At 36.9% G+C, this 19,908-nt stretch overlaps 1 protein-coding gene across 1 annotated transcript in view; it reads right to left on the bottom strand.

Annotated features, from left to right (window-relative positions):
• The window catches only part of LOC127670585 (vomeronasal type-2 receptor 116-like), a 29,173-nt gene extending 16,523 nt beyond the window's left edge, over window positions 1–12,650 (bottom strand). Inside the window, exons 1-4 of the mRNA XM_052165082.1 lie at window positions 12,445–12,650; window positions 8,606–8,863; window positions 7,399–8,236; window positions 6,269–6,493 (exon numbers count right to left, since the gene is read on the bottom strand). Coding sequence (XP_052021042.1) covers window positions 6,269–6,493; window positions 7,399–8,236; window positions 8,606–8,863; window positions 12,445–12,650 — 1,527 coding nt within the window. The remainder of the gene's footprint in view (window positions 1–6,268; window positions 6,494–7,398; window positions 8,237–8,605; window positions 8,864–12,444) is intronic.
• Between the last annotated feature and the right edge of the window lie 7,258 nt (window positions 12,651–19,908).

The following is a 19,908-nucleotide window of genomic DNA, read 5'->3' as shown; positions in this document are numbered from 1 at the left end:
TTTGCTTATAAATATTGATTTGAAAATATTCAATAAAATTCTTTCAAAGAGAATCCAAAAACACATCAAAACAATCATCCATCATGATCAACTATGTTTCATCCCAGGCATGCACTGATGGTTCAATATACAGAAATCCATCAATGTAATCCACTAGATAAAATCAAAGAAAAAATCACAGGATCATGTCATTAGATGCTGAAAAGGTCTTTGACAAAAACCAACACCCCATCATATTAAAAGTCTTGGAGAAATCAGGAATTCAAGGCACACACCTAAACATAATAAAAATCAGTACACACCAAACGAATAGGCAACATCAACATAAATGGAGAGAATATTTAAGCAATCTCACTAAAATCAGGAACAAGACATGGCTGCCAACTCTCTCCCTATTTATTCAATATAGTACTCAAAGTTCTAGCTAGAGCACTTAGACAACAAAAGGAGGTTAAGGGGATAAAAATTGGAGAGGAAAAAGTGAAGGTATTACTATTTGTATTATGTGATACATATGTGTGATATGGCAAAATACATAAGCAATGCCCAAAATTCCACCAGAGAAATTCTACAGCTCATAAACAACTTCAAAAAATGGCAGGACATAAAACTTACTCAAACAAATGACTAGACCTCCTTTACATAAATGATAAACAGACTGAGAAAGAAAGTATGGAAATGATACCCTTCACAGTAGCCACAAATAATATAAAATATGTTGGTGTAACTCTAACCAAGCAAGTGAAAGAACTATATGACAAGAATTTCAAGTGTCTCAAGGAAGAAATCAAAAAAGACCTCATAAAATGGAAAGATTGCCCATGTACATGGATCAGCAGGATCGTATGCTAAAATACCTTCTTACTAAAACAAATCTACAGATTCAATATAATCCCCATCAAAATCCTAACTCAGTTATTCACAGAGATAGAAACAATTGTCAATTTCACACAGAATAACAAAAAAAAAAAAAAAAAAAAAACAGGACAGTGAAAATAATTCTCAAGAATAAAAGAACATCTGAGGGAATCACCATCCTTGACCTAAAGCTGTAATACAGAACTATGGTGATAAAGACCACATGGATTTGGTGGAGACAGACATGTGGATCGATGGAATAGAATCAAAGACCAAGAAATAAACTCAGACACCTGTTGATACTTGATCTTTGACAAAGGAGCCAAACCATACAGTGGGGAAAGGAAGCATCTTCAAAGAATGGCGCTGCTGGCCTAAGTGGCGGTCTGCAAGTAAAAGAAAGCAAATTGAGCTATAATTATTTCCTTGTACAAAGGACAAGTTCCAGTGAATCAAGGACATGCACATAAAACCAGATAGACTGAATCTAACAGAACAGATAGTGGGAACAGGCAAACACACTGGCACAAAGGAACTTTTCCTGAACAGAACACCAATGACTCAGGCCTAAGATCAACAATTCTCTAATGGGACCTCATGAAATAGAAAAGCTTCTGTAAAGCAAATGACACTGTCAGTAGGAGAAAATGTTAGCCTGTTATGAAAAGCTCTTCCCTAATTCTACATCAGACAGAGGGATAATGTATAAAGAACTAGAAAAGTTAGACACCAACAAACAAATACCCCGATTAAAAATGGGGTACAGAGTTAAACAGAATTCTCAACTGAGAATCTCTAATGACCAAGAAGCACATGAAAATGTGCTCAACATCCTTAATTATTAGGGAAATGGAAATCAAAACGAAGATTCTCCCTTGCAACAATCAGAATGACTAAGACCGAAAACTCAGATGACAACAGATGCTGGCAAAGATGTGAAGGAGAAAAACTCCTTCCTTGCTACTGAGATTGCGAACTAATGCAACTGATATTGAAGTTAACCTCAAGGTACCCCAAAAAATTAAAAATAGTTCTACCTTAAGATTCAGCTATACCACTCCTAGGCATATACCCAAAAGATGCTTCACCATGTCACAAGAACACATACTACACTATGTTGGTAGCATCCTTATTTATAATTACTAGAAGCTGGAAACAACCCAGATTTCCCTCAACCAAAGAGTTGATACAGAAAATGTGGTATATTTACACAATGGAATATTACTCAGCTATTAAAAATGAGGACTTCACAAATTTTGCAGGCAAATGAATGGAACTAGAAAATAACATCCTGAGTGAGGTAACCTAGACCCAAAAGGACATACATGGTATTTACTCACTGATGAGTGCATATTAGCCAAAATGTTCCAGGATTCAATTCACAGACCATATGAAGCTTAACAAGAAGGAAGGCTCAAGTGTGGATGCCTCAGTTCAATTTAGAAGGGGGAGCAAAATAATCATGGGAAGCAGAGGGATGAGGGATCTGGGTGGGAGGGGAATAGGCAGAGGTGAAATTGAGGACAGGGTCAGGTATACAGGGAGACAGGAGAGAAGTGCACAGGGCCAGGAGACTGCATAGAACTGTACAGGAGTGTGGGATGGGAGATGCGGTAAGCACTAGAAAGTCCCAGCCACCAGGGATGTGAGAGTATCCCAGGACACAGTGGAGATGACATTAGCCCAAATTCCCAACAGTGGGAAGATGGAACCTGCAGATACCACGTCCAGTGCATTGACAAGGCCCAGAATTGAGGAATTGGGCCACCACCAGCTCAAAATTTTTAATTCAGAACTGTTCCTGTCTAAAGGAAATGAAGGGACAAAAAATGAAAAAAAAATGACTGAATGAAAGGCCATCCAGGAACCAGCCCAAGTGAGATCCATTACATGGGCAGGCACCAAACCCCAACACTATTGCTGATGCCATGATGTGCTTGCAGACAGGAGCTGGGCATGGCTGTTCTCTGGAAGGGTCGACCAGCACCTGATTAAGACAGATGTAGAAACTTATAGCCAACCATTGTACTGAGCCAATGGAAGAGTTAGGGTAACGACTAATGGAGTAGAATGGGATTATAACCTCATAGGAAGAACATTAGTATCACTGGACACCTCAGAACTCTCAGGTACTAAGCCATTAATGAAAGAGTATATGTGGACTGGTCTATGACCCCACTACATATACAGCAGAAGACTGCCTTGTCTGTCCTCAGTGGGAGGGGATGCACTTGGTCCTATGGAGGCGTGAGGCCCCAGAAAAAAGGGATGCTAGAGGGATAGGTGGGAGTTGGTGGGGGAACACTCACTTAGAGGTGAACAGGAAGCAGTGTGGAGTTGGGTGCTTATGGAGGAGGGACTGGGAAGGGGACAACATTTGAAATCTAAATCAATAAAATAATAAAAAATAAAGAAAACATCAAAACAATTTTGTGTATGATATGTTTGCATGTTATATACTTGCAATATTAATATTTTGAAACTATATATTTTTGCAATTTTTAATGTATTATTTATTTTCAAATGATCACCTTTCCTGGTTTTCCTTCCAAAATGCCCCTATCCCATTCCCTCTCCGCCAATTCTATGAGGGTGCTCACCAACCCACCTCACTGATATAGCATTCTCCTAAACTGGGGCATCAAGTCTTCACAAGACCAAGGGTCTCCCCTCCCACTGATGCCACATAAGGCCATCCTCTGCTACATATGCAGCTGGAGCTATGGGTTCCTCCATGTGTATGTACCCTTTGGTTGGTGATTTAGTCCCTGGGAGCTCTCAGGGGTCTGATTGGTTGATATTGTTGTTCTTCCTATGGGGTTGCAAACTCCTTCAGCTCCCTCATTCCTTCCCCTATCTCTTCCATTGGGGTTCCCATGCTCATTCTGATAGTTGGCTACAAGCCAACAACTGGAACAAAGGCTGACTCTAATGCTGCTGCCTATCTGTAGAATTAATTCCCAACAGAGCTGCCATGTCTGGCCTTAGTGGAAAAGAATGCACATAATTGTGCAGAAACTGGACACACCAGAGTGTGGGGGGTACCCAAGGGGTGCCCACCCTCTCAGAGAAGAAGGGAATGGAGAATGGAATGACAAACACTACTGTGAGGTGGGGACCAGGTGGGAGGTCAGAGATTGCCATGCAAAAATGTAAAATACAGACAGATATATAATTACAGATAATCTTCCTTAACAAGAAGAGCAATAGAGTGTGTAAGAGAAAAGAGAAACTCAAATCATATGTAGAATATATTAGATTGCTATGGACCATAGAACCATGTAAGGATAGCTGGGAATGTAAAAATAGTTACCCATATATCCATCAGTGTGAAAATAGTTTAGGGTTATGTGGTTTGATGGCATCTTTTCTAGAGCTACAAACTGATAAGAAAAATAACTCTATGCATAGGAGTATATTTTTCATTTAAGAGACTTTATTCCTTAAATCGATCCTAGTTATTGAAAACTTAGCAACTAGTTCGAAAATTTCCTGTCAGTACTGTAGTCAGAGTTCTCTAGAGAAACAGAACTGAATATATTTGTTGTAATATATTAGATTATAATCATATGTATTATATTATTAATTGTATAAGACATAGCTAATTTATATCAGAGTAGTATAAATAATGTATATATTATATATAGTTGCATAGTATATAAATATTTATAGTATATTGTGAAATATATTTACATTATATAAATATATAATATGCTGTGTATTATAATATATTGTTAAATACAATTTTATTCATATATATATATATATATATATATATATATATATATATATATATATGTCCAAGGTTCATTTACTGTGCTGCTCCTGTATGATATTGATGCAGCCCATCTATTGCAGTTAGTTACCACGCTGAAACACAACCATTAGTTAAACCCAATGTTCAGAAACCTATAATAGACATTTGTCCATTCTTCTTCATCTATTTATTTACACAATCCAAACAAAAATAATACAAACATAAATATACTGCTCTCCCATAAATGTGTCAGTAATATTGCTAATAAAGACATTTCAAAATTACAAAGCCATAATTTTATCATACTTTAAAAAGCATTATTGGCAATTACTTCATAATATCAAATAACCAGCCCATGCTCTAGTTTCTCCAATCACCTCCAATGTATTTGCACAGCTGATTTGAGTCAGGGTCAGAGCCAAACCTGTACCTTATACTTCTAATATCTGTATGGACTCAAGGATACTTATTTTATACTTTGAGTTACAGAAATGCCTCTTTATTCTCTCCCTCCAAGTTTTCAAGCTTTGGCTGTTAAACATTTTCTTTTGTTTGTAGTTGGGTACTATTTAATTTTTACATAACCTCACTGTTATTTTACTAAATGTGTTTTACAAGTTTTACTTTCTGCCACCATACAGCACTCAAGATTCATTTTAAATATTGTGTGCGTTGGTCCTAAAATCAGTTCTTTCCCAAGCCAAGCTGGTTGATTCAAAATATTCCGGGCATGTTCATTGTCTCTGAGGTGCCATTGCTTCAAGGTCCCCACAGCTGTTAAAGCAAGGAAGTGTTTGGGACACTAGAGAGATGGTTCAGTACTTAAGAGTACTTACTAGTCTTCCAGAGGACCTGAGTTAAGTTCCTCACATCTACATGGTGGCTCACAACCCTATGTAACTCCAGCTCCAGAGAACTTAACACCAGTGATTGCTACAGGAACAGGCACTCACATATATACACAGAGAAAGAAAGAAAGAAAGAAAGAAAGAAAGAAAGAAAGAAAGAAAGAAAGAAAGAAAGAAAGAAAGAAAGAAAGAAAGAAAGAAAGAAAGAAAGAAAGAAAGAAAGAAAGAAAGAAGAAGAAGAAGAAAGAAAGAAAGAAAGAAAGAAAGAAAGAAAGAAAGAAAGAAAGAAAGAAAGAAAGAGAAAGAGAGAGAGAGAGAGAAACAAAGAAACAAAGAAACAAAGAGAAAGAAACATATGTTAAAAAACAGAAATAAAATATATTGGTTTATACTCTGATAATGTAATTACCAATAAATATAAAGAGTTACATTGTTGGAAAAATAAAATAAAAAATTACACAATATTCATGAATCAGTTATAAAGATATATGCACAGAATCACAAAATTTCAGTCTATAACTAGTTATAAATTTAAATAGGCTAAACATTTTATCATATTTTAATTTTTTATACATGTTTTTGCAGTCTGAGGTAAGTTGAAATTAAGTGTCCATGGAAGCCAGAGGCACTGGATCTCCAATATCTCCAATATCAGGACTTACAGCAGTTTGTGAACAATCAAACATGGGTGCTTGACTCTGAAACAAGACATGAAGTTGTTCTCTACCTCTAGCCCATGACCCAATTCCAATTTTTTTTTTTAAAATAAACATGCAGAAAAGAATAAAAATTATAGTGTACACACCGGTGTTTCTCCCATGGCCCACTTCAAGTCTTCAGATATGTGCAGTTGTTGACTCTTTGGGAAATGGGGGAAGTAACCTCCTATTTTCACTTTTAGTCCAAAGCCTTGAGGGAAATTCCAAATGTTGAAAATCTCATATTCTGCACACAGGTTTTCTCTTAGATTCATGTTCACCATTTCTCCGACGGGATTAGTAAATACCCTCTTCTTCAGCAATGAAGCAATCTAAATGAGATACATCATTAGATGATTACATATGCCAACCCACTAAGGCAAAATGACATGTTGAATGTCCAATAATTCATAATATATTACAGGAATGCAACAGTATTGAAGGTGTGCTACCTAGTGAAATACAAGATATCTCATGGGTAAAAACATATTTATACTTCATTTGTATTTCATGGCAGAAATTGACAGAACAAATGCTTACCAACTATTGAGTAACATAATGACAGAGATGTGAACATTTATTACTTATATAAAAACAGCCAGATAGAAGACATCAAATCGAAAAAGAGGGTGAGTTCTGGACGTTATTGAAAGGAAGACAGGTGCTTTTAAAATCATGTAAATACAGGACACATATAAAAAATAAATTTAATAAAAACAAAGTTTGTATAATTGTTTATTTTTTTATTCAATGTATTCTTTATTTACACATCAAATGGCTTATCCTTTTCTGGGTCCCTACTTCCCTCAAGTCCCATAAGCCCTCTTCCCTCCCACTGTTCCTCCATCTACTCTTCCCACTTCCCTGTTCTGGCATTTCCCTATACTGTTGTATTGAGTCTTTCCAGAACCAGGGGCCACTCCTCTGTTCCTTTTGGAAAAAAAGCTACTTGTCACTGAAAGATTTTATGATAAAAAATCCAGCTATTATTTCAAATATTAAATTAATTTGGCAAAAAATTGAGAAATATTCTAACAAAAGTAACTAATCTTCCTATAAAAATGTTGTCATATGCTGAATGTTAATATTGTCCAGTTTATATGGCCACAAAAAATTATGTTAGGGAGTTTTAATTTACAGAAATTTCAGTAATGAGAGGAGTCTCTGACAAATTTATAGCATCATTTCTGGAGCCATTTAAAAATAACAAAGTATGATAGAAAGTAAGATACTTTACCTTCTGACAATCAGAGAATATTCCAATGGATTCTTCTGTTTCCTGAGACTCTACTTGTTGAAGAATGGCTTCATGGTAAGTGTGGGCCACAGCATACACAGCATTGTATAAATTGTAACCTTCTTCACTCAGGACCATATCAAAATTATGCTGGGATAACCATTCCAATGAAGTGTTGAAAGAATAATGATTCATTGAGCTATAGTTGGTATTGGAACCTGAACAATTAAAAGAATTCCACTTCTGTCTCATTTGAGAAATATCTACTGGATATTTAGAAGTATTCATTGTTTCCATAAAGTTTCTAAATTTAGAAATCTCAACATGATGCTGTGCAAAAGTGACAGTGCCATGGAAGGCATCAAGGGTGAAATCTCTTTTACGTATGATGACATCCCATTGTGAGGTGGTGACCCAGATTCTCTGTACACCTAAATATACCCATCTTCTGAAGCTGGCTTCTAGGGTAGACCCCATTTCACCATAAATGATAACAACCTTTGCTGAAGATGTCATGATTCGAGTATCATATATTCCAGCCCTGGTCATGTATGTCTGCATGCTATCAGGGATCACATTCACAAAGGCTAAACAGACTCCATTTCTATGCATCTCTTCTCTTAAATCCGAGAGAAACTGAGTTCCCTGGTCATTATCCAAAATGAGCAACCCTATCCAGTTCCATGTAAAATAAACCATTAAAGAAACCATGGCATGAGGTAAACATGTATCCTTGTGTGCTATCTGGTAGACATGGGGAAACTGGACATTGTCACTCAGGATAGGATGAAATGGTCCAAAGAAAATCTGAAGGATGAAGAACAGAGGAATCAATGTGAGTAATATGATTGGCTGGAAGTCCATTCTCAGCTATGAGTTGTGTTACTTACCTTCCAGAACTCCTACAAAGGACAATAAGTTTACCCTGTAAATGTTCTGTATTATACTTATTGACTTCTATAATACTTATTACAATCTGAATGTTCAGCAAAACTTTGCTTATTTTTCCAGTTCATTCATTCTTGTGATTTAAGGAAATGTTACTTTCCTGTCAATATCTGATTCCTTAATACTTTAGAATATAAAGATCACCACATCTAAACTCCTGCTGCCCCTTCATTCTCTGTGGGAACCTGAGATTGGCACAGACTAACTGTTAACTCTTCCTTTCCCAGAGAGCCTCACCTTTGGATAACTGGTAGCAATTTCCAGTTTTGAAGACATAGTCCATGATGGTCCTGTAAGTCCTATATCACATGAAGTCAATATACACTCATAATTTGGAAATTTTTGATTATTGTTTTGTGGTAAAATTAGTTCATCAATTATTTTCAATGTATCAAAACACATGCCAATAGGGAAGGTAAATATCAAAGACATGTTGGGTAAAAGGTAGGAGTTCCTGTTAATCTCATCAGTAGCAAAAAGCAGTATGAGAATAAACTCATATTTCCATGATGGTATTCTAAAAGAAATCACAGTAGCATGTAAAATGTTGCCCAGATGAAATATTAAAATCAATTGAAGTAATATTTATAATATGTCCCCTATATATTTCTGTTTAAAATCTATCTATCCTAATATAAAGGTATAGAAGAAGAGATCTTTAAAGCTGAAATTATTTTCAGAATTCATCAAAATAGATCACTCTTATGAGATATTTTAACTTAGTGAAAATTCATAAAGTATTTGTTTGATCTCTGAATTCCATCCATGAACTAGAACACAACACAAGACAGTTTGCTATATATTTGTCTTTCAATTCTCATTTTAGAAAAACATAAAAAAGTGACTTGAACAACAGCTGTCTTTTTTCAGAGATTAGTTTGATCATATATTCAACAAACTGCAATATAAATCTCCATTCATATGAAAAGATGTGTAACTAGTCATGAGAATTTTGTAGCCAACAAGATTTATTGGTTATGTAAGCTGAAATTCTGACTGGGTATGTATATATTTAAGAGTTGTTTCAAACGAGGGTTTAGCACTATACATTACTAGTGCATTTGGTCTTTTTAATTTTCTCCTGTCTGCAACTGAAATTTTCAAGGAATCTCCATCTATCAAAACTGATTTGTATTACTTTGGAAAAATTCCAAAGCCTATTCCTTCTTTCCTGTTAACAAAAACATAGAGCCTCTCTTCCAAACACCATATCCTTAATTCAGCAATCTGATATCACAAAAAGAATGGATTGATTCAGTCCAGCAGTTCTCCCTCATACACACACACACACACACACACACATACACACACACCATTTTTAAGGCCTGAGCTATTTTGTCTAATCTAAAAGGAAGTACACCATACTATTATAATCATTTGGCTTATGAGTGCCTTTATTTTGATAATATAAAACAATTAATATGATTTATTGAGACACGGTTACTTTCCATAGGCCATTCTGACTTGAATTCTGTAGGTTAGGCAAGTCTGGAACTTACAAGGAACCTACATATCCCTACTTTTGTCTCCCAAGTATTCAGATCAAAGGCCTGAATTTATTTCCTTATTTATTTATTATCTATATATGCTTCAAAATATTTATATCAATTTCCATTTCTTTCATCCTTCTTTGGAAATTAAAATCTATTCAAAATCTATTTAAATGAAGATCCTACAACCCTGAGATTTCACCTTACACCAGTTAGAATGACTAAGATTAAAAACTCAGGAAACAGCAGGTTTGACAAGGATGTGGAGAAAGAGGAGCACTCCGCCACTGCTTATGGAAATGCAAGTTGGTACAACCAGTCTGGAAATCAGTCTGGCTGTTCCTCAGAGAACTGGGCATAACACTTTGGAAAAACTCTGCAATACCACTCCTAAGCATATACCCAGAGGATTCCCCAGCATGCAATAAGGACACATGTTCCACTATGTTCATAGAAGCCCTATTTATAATAGCCAGAAGCTGGAAAGAACCCAGAGGTCCCTCAATGGAGGAATGGATACAAAAATGTGGTATATTTACACAATGGAATACTACTCAGCAATTAAAAACAATGAATTCATGAAATTCTTAGGCAAATGGTTGGATCTGGAAAATATCATCCTACGTGAGGTAACCCAGTCACAAAAGAACACACATGGAATACATTCACTGATAAGTGGATATTAACTCAGGAACTCTGAATAACCAAGACATAATTCACATATCAAATGACTCCCAAGAAGAAGGAAGGAGAAGTCCCAGATCCTGAAAAGGCTTGATCCAGCACTGTAGGGGAGCACCAGGACAGAGAAGTAGGAGGGGGGTGATAGGAGAATGGGAAGATGGAAAAGGGCTTAGGGAACTTATGGAGAGGGGGAACATGGAAGGGGAAAATCATTCGGAATATAAACATAGAATATAGAAAATTTTTTAAAAAAATTAAAAAAGAAATACTGTTTAGTCTTGCCCAACCAGTGATAAAATCTTTAATAAAATATGCTAAAAAAAAAAACAAAAGAATTGTAAGAATACAAAATCTACCAGGTAAAAGAATTGAACAAAACAATCCATAATCTAAAAATGGAAATAGAAACAATAAAGAAATGCAAGCATCACCAACAGAATACAAGAGATAGAAGAGAGAATCTCAGGCACAGAAGATACCATAGAAAACATGGGTACAGCAGTCAAAGAAAATGCAAAATGACAAAAGCTCTTAACCCAAAGCATCCAGGAAATACAGGACACAATGAGAAGACCAAACCTATGGATAATAGCTATAGAAGAGAGTGGAGACTCCCAATTTGAAGGACGAGTAAATATCTTCAACAAAATTATAGAAGAAAACGTCCCTAACCGGAAGAAAGAGATTCGCATAAACATAAAAGAAGCCTATGGAACTCCAAATAGATTGGACCAGAAAATAACTTCCTCTTTTAACATAATATTAAAAACACCAAATGCACATAAAAAGGAAAGAATATTAAAAGCAGTAGGGGGGAAAGGTCAAGTAACATATAAAAGCAGTCCTATCAGAATTATACCTGACTTCTGACCAGAGACTCTGAACGCCAGAAGATGCTGGACAGATCTCATACAGACCCTCAGAGAACACAAATGCCAGACCAATCTACTATGCACTGCAAAAATCTCAATTACCATAGATGATGAAACAAAAATATTCCATGACAAAACCAAATTTACACAATATCTTTCCACAAATCCAGGCCTTCAAAGAATAATAGATGGAAAACACCAACACAAGGAGGGAAACTACACCCTAGATAAAGCAAAAAAGTAAGATTATTTCAACAAAGCTGGGTGGTAGTGGCACACGCCTGTAATCCCAGCACTTGGGAGGCAGAAGCAGGTGGATTGCTGAGTTCGAGGCCAGCCTGGTCTACAGAGTGAGTTCAAGGACAGCCAAGGGTATTCAGAGAAACCCTGTCTCAAAAAAAATAATAACAACAAAAATATTCTGTCAACAAACCCAAAAAAGATAGCCACACAAATTTTTAAAATAACATCAAAAATATCAGGAAGTAACAATCACTGTTCCTTGATATCTATTAACATCAATGGACTAATTCGCCAATAAAAAGAAAATCAGTAAAATCAGGAACAAGACAATGCTTCTCACTTCCATCATATTTATGCAATTTGGAACTTGAAGTTTAGCTAGAGAAATAAGACAATAAATCAAGGACATACATAATGGAAAGAAATAAGTCAAAATATCTCTATTTACAGATGATACGATAGTTTATATAAGTGACTCAAAAAATACAATTAGGGAATCCTTGCCAGAAACGTGAAGATACTGTGATGCAGGCTCTTTATACTAATCTCGTGCCAGTGGTGTGGATTCTGTTTTCATGTCAGATCATCAGACACTGTGCAATGACAACACTCAGCATAAGGAGATTCATGAGGAGACAGTCTCTCTTATCTTATATCTCAGTGAACTGCAGTCTAACATAACAAATACACACAATGAAATGCATTTGAAAATATTAAATTAATAATTTTAAAATGAGAACAGAGAGAAGAACATGACAGTTTTCATATTCTTGACATTTATGGAGGAAATGGAGAAGCTAATGATTTACCTAAAACCAAGGAGAACTTTATAAAAATTTTCCTCTATAAATTCCGGAGACAGGAAAAGAAAAAAATAACAGTCAGTTCTCATATCTCCATCATCATCTTCATTGTACTTTATTCTCCAAAAGCAGCTGATGTCTGTCAAACCGCACAAGATGAGAGAAAGCTTCAGAAGCAATAAGAATATAATCAGAGCACACTGCTCCCTCATGTCTTCAATTATCTAAGACCGAGCAGAGGTGAAAACAGTTCCTCGTGCAGACAAACATAACACACACACCTATGTGCCTCTTTTATGACTGAATGACTGGGTGGAGGAGAGTACATTTATATCCCCTAGTTCCCTTATACAATATTGTGTCATACTCCCTAGATACATCTGAACTATTCTGGCCTCGGGATCTGGATATGAGGTCTGCAGTATTTTTCAAGACTAGTAAGAAAACATGTTATGAAGGCAATGCACTCCAGCCCTGGGTGCCATAATTTCTTCCATGTCCATGACGTGAATGCCCCAAGGACAATATTCTCTTAAGCAACTTTGGTCCCCAGCCTGTGTCAACATCCATTTGCATGAATACCATTTTCAAAGATTCTAGTAGATTTCATTACAGTTTCCACAACAAAAAGAGGGGTGAGAAGGCCACCATGAAATTTCCAGAAAATTCATGACTTAGAGTGACTCAACAGCCACCCAGTCCAATACCCATACTGATATAGACATTCACAATAAATTGAGTTCAGAAAACTTGATCACTCTGTCATTTAATTCCTATGTTTAGTGTCTTCTAATGAAATATTTATTTATCCAGAACTGGGATTTCCTCCAGACTTGTTTCTATTGCTGTGTAATACCTAGATTTCATATCTAGTTTCCATATACAGTCTCTTCTTTAAAAAAAAAAAAAAAACTTTGCCTCTAAAAAGAAACTTTGTTTGGTTAGAGTGTAGAAAACCGTTGCCTAATACAGAGTCTCTGAATGTATGGAAATTGGCTTCTTTCATGAATTGTTATAGATGTCAGAGAAAACATATTCAAACAATACATTAAATGAGTGAATCCCACAGTTGCTTTGGCAGAATACATGTCTCCTATTTGTTGTTCATCCATCTAATGATGCCACTTGTTAAGATGCCATTTCATGTCTTAACTATCCTGGATATATATGTATGGATATATGACTATCCTGGTCATAAATGTACATGAATATGTATGATGGTGAATTACACAGGTTGGTTACATGCCCAGGAGTGATAAAGAGGGACCACATAGTTTGAATTGTAATTTTTGATCAAATCTTATACTAATTTCCATAATGGCCACAGAAGGTAGATTTGAATTCCTCTTGAAGAGGATTCTGTCGCTATAAATGCTACCTTGTCGCATTTATTTTCTGCATGTTTTCTGTCCTTAGTTTGTTGGAATGGAATCACATGTGTATGTAAGTTGTGCTTTCTCTGTCAGTAAAAGTTTGAACTTTTGGAAAAAAACTTTGAATTCTATGTTTTCTAATCTTCATATTTTCTCAGTACTTGAGTAAGCTTACTGATTGGGTGAATATACCACAGCACAACCTTTGCAGAAGGGAACTAGGGGATATAAATGTGCCCTTCTCCTCCATCCAGCCATTCACAGACATAAAAAAGGCACATACAAGTGTGTGTTTTGTTTGTTTGAGGAAATATTTTCACCTCTGCTAGGTCTTAGATACTGGAACACATGAGGAAGCAGTGTGCTTTCATTACCTCCTTTCTTTGTGTATTCTGGATTATAATCACTTGTAAAATGAAGAGAAGACAGACTTTCTTTTGCATGTTGGAGGATGTCTTACCACTGTGTGCTCATTGTGAAGACACTTTCCTACTGCAGTGTTTCATGCAGCAGCCCTTAAATGTTCTTCAAAGCTGTTTACGGGCATAAGGGATGCCACAGACTTCACATGTGCTTGGAAGAAGAATCATACAATATATTAAGTCTATTTCAAACTTACAGGTCATATATTCACCTTGAATGTATAGAGTAAGAGACAAAGTTCCATGTTGTTTCAGAACACAAGGATTTAACTTATACTTAATTTGTTTTCTGCCTTGATACTTAATTACTGGAGTCATATAGTAATGGGAGGGACAGGTAAGCAGAGCAGACATTTCTTGAAGTGAGAAATGAAAGCATAGCAATGAGGGATTTGATCAGAAATAATGACTCGTTAAATATGGCTGGGACCATTCCCTAAGGATGTTATTCCTCAGGGACAGGATCCTGAGAAGGAAAATTCAAGTAATCAGAGATTAAATGGATATCACATATGGTCTCAAGGAGTCTTGCATATTCTGGTTATTATGTCACATAAGCTTACTTTGAAGTACGGCATTTTATATATTATCTTTAAAGGTTAAATAGGTCAATGATTACAAAAATCAAACTATGGAACTAAGTCAGCAGTAGTTAATTAAACCATGTTGTGCCATTAAAAACACAGGACTTCTCAAGACCATTACAGAACAAACACACAGTGGCTTTAGGACTAATAATAATAACTTGGCCACCATCTTTGCTCCTGTGACTAAGCAGACACGTCCAGTCAGCTACACATAGATCACCTGTGTATAAGATAGCTTGGGACATGGCTTTCCAGGGCTCCACCTATACGCAAAATCTGAGCAGCACTACCACAGCCATCTGTGCACCTAGTCTACTAGGGGATATCTGCCCTGCATTGATTACCCTGATTAGATGTGAGGTCAACATCTTCACTCCTGTGAATGAGCAGGCTGCTACAGCTAGGACCGTAGAGAACACCCAAGTGTAAGATCACTTGGGACTTTTGCCAGGGCCTAACCTGCACCCAGGAGCTGGGCAGCCCCACAGCAAACTGTGTATGGGAAAAACGGTCACCCAGGGGTGCTGAGGTAGGTTTGCAGGCACACAGGAGGGACAAGCACCAGCCAGTGACAGCAGGACCTACTAACACCAGAGATAACCAAATGGCAAAAGGCAAATGTAGGAACATTACAAATAGAAATCAAGGCAACATGGTACCACCTAAACCCAATTCTTCCACAACAGCAAGTCCTGGATACCCCCAACACACTGGAAAAGCAAGAACTGGATTTAAAATCACAGCTAATGTTGCTGATGGAGGGCTTCATGGAGGGCTTCAAGAAGGAAATAAATAACTCCCTTAAAGAAATACAGAAGAATTTTTAAAAAAGGGGAGAAGTCCTTAAATAACTAAAGGAAAACACAACAAATCAGGGGAAAGAAGTGAACAAAACCATCCAGGATCTAAAATTGAAGGTAGAAACAATAAGAAATCACAAAAAGAAACAACTCTGGACATAGAAAACCTAGTAAAAAAAATTCAGGAGTCATGAATCCAAGCATCACCAAGAGAATACAAGAGCTAGAAAAGAGAATCTCAGATGCAGAAGATACCATAGAAAGCATTGATACAACAGTCAAAGAAAATGAAAAATGCAAAAAGCTCCTGACCCAAAACATCAAGGAAATCCAAGACAAAATGAGAAGACCAAACCTAAGGATTATAAAAGAGAATGAAGATTTCCAACTTAAAGGGCCAGTTAATGTCTTCAACAAAATTATAGAAGAAAACTTCCCTAACCTAAAGAAAGAGATGCCCATGAACATACAAGCCTATAGAACTCCAAATAGATTTGACCAGAAAAGAAATTCCTCCTATCACATAATAATTATAACACCAAATGTACTAAAGAAAGATTATTAAAAGCAGTAAGGGAAAAAGGTCAAGTAACAGTAGACCTATCAGAATTACACAGGACTTTGTACCAGAGTCTATGAAAGCCAGAAGATCTGGGTAGATGTCATACAGACTCTAAGGGAACACAAATGCCAACTCAGGCTGCTGTACCCAGCAAATCTCTCAATTACCGTAGATGGAGAAACCAAGGTATTCCATGACAAAAACAAATTTACACAGTATCTTTCCACAAATCCAGCCCTTCAAAGGATAATGAATGGAAAACACCAACATGATCCTGAGCTACATAACAAAACAGACTGAGTAAGGCAGTACAAGCAGGTCAAACATAAATTCACCCCAGTGGACTCAGCTTCAGTGGCTGCCTCCATATCCTACCTTGAGATCCTGCCTGATGTCCTTGGTGATATGTTTAATGTGTGATGTATTACATTAATAGTGTAATATGAACGCCCTTCCTACGTAATTTTCTTTTGCTCATAGGGTTTTAGGTAAGGAGCATAAACCTTATCCTGTAGGATTAGGTCACCTTAGGATACTCATTTATTTATACCTAAAATAACAAGTGAACATGGTTGTAATAATGCAATGAATTGAAACTGTAAAATGTATCAAGGTAAAAGGAAATCTTGGCCATCCCTTCATGACCGGTTTGTATTACCCATGGATATGGATCAGTGTGCAAAGTGTCCAGAAACATATTATGCCATACAGAAAAGAGACACTGCCTCAAGACAAAAAGTACTATTTCTGTCTTATAACAATCCTGTGGGGATGGGACTCACAATCATGTCTGTGGGATTCTCTGCACTCACAGCTCTTGTTATTTGGGTATTTATCAAACACAAAGACACTCCAATTGTGAAGGCCAATAATAGATCTTTCAGCTACACCCTGCTCACCACTCTGACACTCTGTTTCCTCTGTCCTTTGCTCTTCATTGGCCTTCCAAACACTGCCGCATGTATCCTTCAGCAGAACTTATTTAGCCTTCTGTTCACAGTGGCTCTATCTAGTGTGTTGGCCAAAACCGTCACTGTTGTTATGGCCTTTGAGATACTGCTTCTGGAAAAAAAAGGCAAGATGGTTGCTGATATCACAGGTACTGAATTTCATCATTCCAGTTGGTACGCTGAACTTTTTTCTGGTGTATAGCTGGTTATAGCACCTCCATTGGTTGACATGAATGCTCCCTCTGAACAAGGACACATCATCATTCTATGCAACAAGGGCTCAAATTTTGCCTTCCATGGCACTCTGACCTACTTGGGTGTCTTGGCCTTTAATAGCTACTTCATGGCTTTTTTTGGTCCAGGAATCTTCCTGACTTTCAGCGTGCTGGTGTTTTTAGTGTCTGGATCACCTTTCTTCCTGTCTACCACAGCACCACAGTGAAGGCCATGGTGGTTATGTACTTTTTCTCTATCTTGGCTTCCAGTGCAAGCATCCTAAGCCTAATCTTTTCTCCAAAGTGCTATGTTCTTTTGTTCAGATCAGAGGAAAACACACTTCATCAAATCAGGAAGAAAAGACATCAAAGGAGCAAAACTTTGCTTAAAAGATAATTCACATGATTCTTCAAGTAAACTGAATATTACTATTTATCTCCCACACTAATAGTCATATATAAGGTTATAATAGAGCTTTGTGGGATTCATCTTACCAAATAATATATTCTGTGCTTGCTTCTCTTGAATAACAAGGTAAACTAAGGAACAACCAATTTTCTGTGGTTGAACTCTGGAATAACAAAAACCCATGATAGCCAGGATCCAAAATAAACAAAGTTGTGTAATAAATCTTTTAAAAACATTTCAGTCCAAGATATGGTTGCATGAGCTTTTATTGTTTTTACTAACTTAATAAATTATTTTTTCACATTGAATTCTGTTACATTTCGGAATCATGATTCTCTATGCACCAAATTATATGCTGATCATGAGGCTTTTTCTCTAATTTGCTATTCCTTATTCACATTAGTAAATTCGACCAGTGGTGCTTTTCCTTAGAGAATAGTTGCAATTCTCCCATTGCTGACCATGAGCTGTTTTCCTGATGGTGTTAATTCTGATCTTCTCAGATGTTATGAATTGCACACAATATAGCTGCAACATTAATTTCTCCAACACAGTAATATCAAAACATTTCACATTTTCAAATCAGCCTGTTCCTTTTTAACTTATAAAGAATTATCTTTTCTATTCACAGCCCATATCTTGCTGCCCATCCCAGTTACCCACTCCAAGAATTTTTCACCACAATACTGCTCTTCTTCTTCTGTAAGAGGGAGCCACCCCCAGTGGGGCACACCCCATTTCTGCATCATCAAGTCTGTACAGGATTTTGCACATCAAATCCTTCTGACGCCAGACAATGCATTCAGTCCTCTGATGTATACATGCCAGGGTCCTCAGACCACCCAGAGTATCTTTGGTGGGTGGCTTTGTCTCTGGGAGCACCCAAGGGTCAGGGTACTTGAAAGTTTTGGTCTTCCTATGAGGTTGCCATCCCCTTCAGTTCCTTCAGTCCTTCCCCTAACTCTTCATTAGGGGTCCCTGAAATCAGTCTAATATTTGGCTCTAAGTATATGCATCTATTTTGGTCAGCAGCTGGTAAAGCCTCTCAGAGGATAGCCAAGCTAAGCTCCTATCTAATAAGTGTTAGGTGCATGACCAAGGGATCAATCCCTAGTTGTGACTGTCACTGGTCACTATTCCTTCAGTCACTGAACCATTTTTTTCTTGCATCTCTTTTAGATGGGAACATTTCAGGGCAAAAATTTTGGAGGTTGTTTCGTGTCCACACCTCTCCACTGAGGGATATTTCTAAATACTGGATGTACACTCTTCAAATTCCAACTCTATGCTGTTGAGTGTTATGGATGAAATCACTCACATTGAGTCCCAGGAGCCACTCACATCCCAGATCTCTAAGATTATCTAGAGGTTCCCCCAACTCCCTTCATTCTCATGGCCTTCTGGGCTTCTCTACTCTTCCACAACCAATTCATGATCTTGCCCCCTTTTCCCCTCCCTTTCTTCTCTCTCTCCAAATTTGTTCCTTCCATCTACCTCCTCTGGTTATCTTGTTCCCCCTTCTGTGGTTGATTGAAGTATCCTTATTTGGACTTTCTACTTCTTATTCTTTGGACAGTCTGTGGTTTGTATCATGGAAATTCTGTACTTTAGGTCCAATTTCAACTCATCAATGAGAATATACCATGCATGTCGTTTTGGGTCTGGGTTATCTCACTCATGAAGATATTTTCAAGTTCTAAGCATTTGAGGTCCTTGATCCATTTAGATTTGAGCTTTGTACAAGGATATAAGAATGAATATATTTGCGTTCTTCTATATGCTGGCCACCAGTAGAAACAGCACCATTTGTTGAAAATGTGTCTTTTTTCCACTGAATGGTTTTAGCTCCTTTGTCAAATATCTAGTAATCATAGGTGTGTGGGTTCATTTCTGAGTCTTCAATTCTATTCCATTGATTTTTCATGCTGGTCTCTGTACAAATTCCATGCAGCTTTTATCACTATTGCTCTGTAATACAGCTGGAGATCAAAATGGTGATTCCGCCAGAAGTTGTTTTATTGTTGAGGATAATTTTCACTATCCTGGGGTTTTTGTTGTTCCAAATGAATTTGAGAATTGCTCTTTCTATCTCTATGAAGAATTGAGTTGGAATTTTGATTGGGATTGCATTGAATCTGTAGATTGCTTTTGG

Source organism: Apodemus sylvaticus, chromosome 20 (genome assembly GCF_947179515.1).
Source record: "Apodemus sylvaticus chromosome 20, mApoSyl1.1, whole genome shotgun sequence".
NCBI classification, from domain to species: domain Eukaryota; kingdom Metazoa; phylum Chordata; class Mammalia; order Rodentia; family Muridae; genus Apodemus; species Apodemus sylvaticus.
Note: the sequence above shows the minus strand (reverse complement) of the source record. Positions and strands in the feature narration are given on the sequence as shown.